The sequence below is a fragment of the Gavialis gangeticus genome, unplaced genomic scaffold (genome assembly GCF_001723915.1).
Source record: "Gavialis gangeticus isolate Ggan-Ray unplaced genomic scaffold, GavGan_comp1, whole genome shotgun sequence".
NCBI lineage: Eukaryota > Metazoa > Chordata > Crocodylia > Gavialidae > Gavialis > Gavialis gangeticus.
This window is the reverse complement of record NW_017729018.1, coordinates 2,400,793-2,404,266: the sequence shown is the minus strand read 5'-3', so window position 1 is coordinate 2,404,266 and position 3,474 is coordinate 2,400,793. Positions and strand designations below refer to the sequence as shown.

At 44.7% G+C, this 3,474-nt stretch overlaps 1 protein-coding gene across 1 annotated transcript in view; it reads left to right on the top strand.

The window, feature by feature from the left end:
• The first annotated feature begins 1,050 nt into the window (after positions 1-1,050).
• LOC109294756 (zinc finger protein RFP-like) overlaps positions 1,051-3,474 on the top strand; it is a 14,027-nt gene continuing 11,603 nt past the window's right edge. Inside the window, exon 1 of the mRNA XM_019513212.1 lies at positions 1,051-1,536. Within this exon, the coding sequence (XP_019368757.1) occupies positions 1,123-1,536 (414 nt within the window). The 5' untranslated portion in view covers positions 1,051-1,122. The remainder of the gene's footprint in view (positions 1,537-3,474) is intronic.

Sequence of the window (3,474 nt, the reverse complement as noted above, 5' to 3'; positions counted from 1 at the left end):
CTCTGGGAGGAGTCCTGATGTGCATGGTGCCAAGAGACAGCTGCTGCTGCGGCCAACAGCTCTCCTGGCCCTGTGCACATTGGGGGACACAGCTTTCAGCAAACCCCAGGCTGGGCTGTGCCAGTTGTAGGGCAGCTGCTATCAAGCCCCCTGTTGGGTGGGGATTCCCTGCCTTGTAGGGAGCTGGGAACCATGCAGCGCCAAGACAGGGAGATCAGAAAGCAACTCCATCCCAGCACTGATCGGCTCCCAGTGCCAGGACCAGGGACAGAGAACTCCTCCATCCCCTGCGGCCCCTGGCTGGTATGGTTGACTGGGAGCAAATTTGCTACATAAGCAGTACTGCACAGTGCCTAATGAGCAGTTAATCTAGTAGAAAACTGCGTTAGCTTAATTTACTGTGCAGTACCTGCTGTGAAAGTTTACACAGTGATGCTCTACTATGCACTAGATTAGTCTACCGTGCAGTAAAGTATCTCATATTGATGCACCCTGAAGGATGCTGGGGATCCAGGGCATGTAACTGTAGAGATGTTACCTGCAGTGCTAGAATATGTAGCGCTATAGAGAAGTTCTTGCATAAAACAAGAACGTGTAGTACTGCCACATGGGGTACACACATCTGTCACCTCCACTTTCCTAGTGCTACAAATGGGTTTTGAGCTTCTACACATGCAATGTCAGTCCATGGCCGAAGAGCTTTTGAAATGGCCACTGGGATTTTTGAGAAATCAGAAACAAATTGAAGCGTGTTTGCTGTTTATTTTTTTTCCTATGGGCAAAAGGGAAATGTTCATCTTAAAATGTCTTCTTTCAATAGTTTTAGGCTGAAAAAGTGTTTGATTTTTAGAAGTGTCATTCAGATATGTTTGGGTCTTTGAATTAGTGTCTAAAAGTAATTAAGAAGTTCTGTTTTTGTGGTAACTGCCCACACTACTGATACAGAAAGCATTAAGAATTTTCACTGTGCCTTTAATAGCTGTTATTTTAATCATGGACTTCTGCCATTTCAACAGAAAACAGCCATTCTTCAGGAACGGAAACACCCAGCTATATAGGTCAGAGCAGGTTTCTGGGCCCCAGGGAGTGAAACTAATTCTCAGTTGCTCTCCCTTCAGAGCCATGGCTGCAGAGAACCATATACAGTGTCTCCAGGATGCTGCAACTTGCTCCATCTGCCTGGAGTTCTTCAAGGATCCAGTGATGATTACAGATTGTGGGCACAACTTCTGCCAAGCCTGCATCACGCCGTGTGAGGAAGGGTTGCATTCAGACATCTTCTGTCCTCAGTGCAGAGAGACTTTTCCCCAGAGGAACCTCAGGCCTAACAGGCAGCTGGTGACTGTTACAGATGTAACAAAGCGACTGAGTATGTGGGCAGCTCAAAGAGGGGAGCGAGTGTGTGAGGAACATGCAGGCGCCTTGAAGCTCTTCTGTGAAATGGACCAAAAACCTCTGTGCTTGATCTGCCGAGAGTCCTGGGCACACCAAGCTCATGCTGTGGCTCCCATTCAGGAGGCTGCCCAGCGGTACAAGGTAAGGGGGGGTCGGGTCTGGTCGGGTCAGACTGTGTGCAGCTGGGTTTGCTGCAACTGAATTTTTTTCTGCCACTGCTATTCCTGTAACTGTAGCACTGAATTCAGAGTTGTTTTTTCTATGAAAGAGTCTGCACATACGTTCCCATACACACCTGTGCATACACCCCCTCCCTATACACACATGCACACCCCCCTGACACACACATACATCCTGTAATGAGGCAAGAAAAATGGAGAGATTTGTAGGATCATGTCCTTCTGTTTCAAATAATTTCTGTTAAAACCGGGTGCTCTTGGAGATGCACATTATACGTTAGCGAGATGTCAGGGAATGATTCTAAAACTGGGGCATGAAGCTGGTTCCCCATTCTTCTCAGATCAGTTATTGTTTGCGTCAGTTCTTATCTGACATTTGCAGATCCTTAGGCAAAAGCTCGTTAAAACATCTTTGATGGAATATAAAGAAGTTAAATATTTCATGATAAGACATGTAGTGATTTATATGTGGAATTCTTTTGGAAAGAGTTTTTCAAATAAGGAACTGGAATTGGAACGGTTGCCAGGAGCAAAATTTTGTGGGTATTTTTATATGATGCCAAGGCTGTTCAACTTCAATGCCTTCTGCACCTCAGGCACAGCCCTGGATTCAGTCTCAGCTCCCCATGCTGCTGCACTGCCCCACTCTCTGGAGTGAAGGCCAGGAGCACTAGCTGCAGGAGGAAAGGGAAGCCTGGAGACTGGCTGCTTTTGCAGCAGGACAATGCAGGGAGCAGTGGCAGGGTGTGAGCCTGGGGCCTCACAATAACCCCTTAAGGGCTGCCAGCTGGACAGCCCTGTATGAGGACATTAATGGAAACCTGAGTGTGCTCTTGAGGAATTAAGCCCAGGCAAAATGGCTGAATATGTCCTAATGTGTTCACTTAATTAAATTTGAAAATAATTATTTTGATTAGTGTTGTCGTGTTCTTTGTTTGTTATATCACAGCGGCAATAGGATAAAAATCTACAAGGCACAGTAGGCTCTAAATAATACTCTAACAAATATAGGCGAACATGCACGGCCTAATTAAAACCACCCTGAGATTCTAACTGGTTTGCATGCATTCTAATGCATGGGGAACAAAACAGCTCACAAAATGCTGCAGAAGAAACTACCCTATTCCTGTACATGACTGTTAGTTATTCAGGAAGTTGAATAAGTCTTAAGTGCTGCAGTGGGTGGCAATATGATTTGGCGCACTTTCTTTTTCGAAGAATTCAGAGAATTCAACTTCTGTGGCTAGATTAGCAACATCTCCAGTGCCTAAATCCAAAAATCCATCATAGAATTGCCCGTCTCCTCCAAACTTCATACCTGTAATGTCAAGCCCTTTGCTTTCATGAATTCTAACTGGTTCTGCCAATGCCTTGAAGTAATTGATATTTGAGAAGAGATATCATTTTTGTCATGTACTTTGTGACTTCATTTTCTTGGGTTTGTGACTTGTTTGTGTGCGTTTTGGCTTTCAGAAAATGACTGTTTTTTAAAAACCTTGGGAGACAACTCCTGCATTCAGCCTCAGTGCTCCTGCCCATTCAGTAAGGGGCTAGAAAAGCCCAAATGCCTGTTTGAAACTTCCTAAAATGTTACTCAGCAAACACTGACAGAACTCCTGCCTCTTAGGGAAAGTAACAGATCAGAAAAGAAAACCTCCCAGGCCTCCTTTCTTTGTGATAAAGATGGCAAATTAGACACTAATCCCCTTTAAGCTTTTCCAGGTTTGTCTGGACTGCAAGACTGGATGACAAAGCTCACAGCAATTTAGCTGTAACCAGGAATCAAAACTTGCAGAAGAGGTGATATCTTTTATTAGACCAACTAGATATTTGCAAACAAGTTGTTTTATTTATTTGCAAGCTTTCGGGCACATTCACACTTCATCAGGCAAAGGAGAGA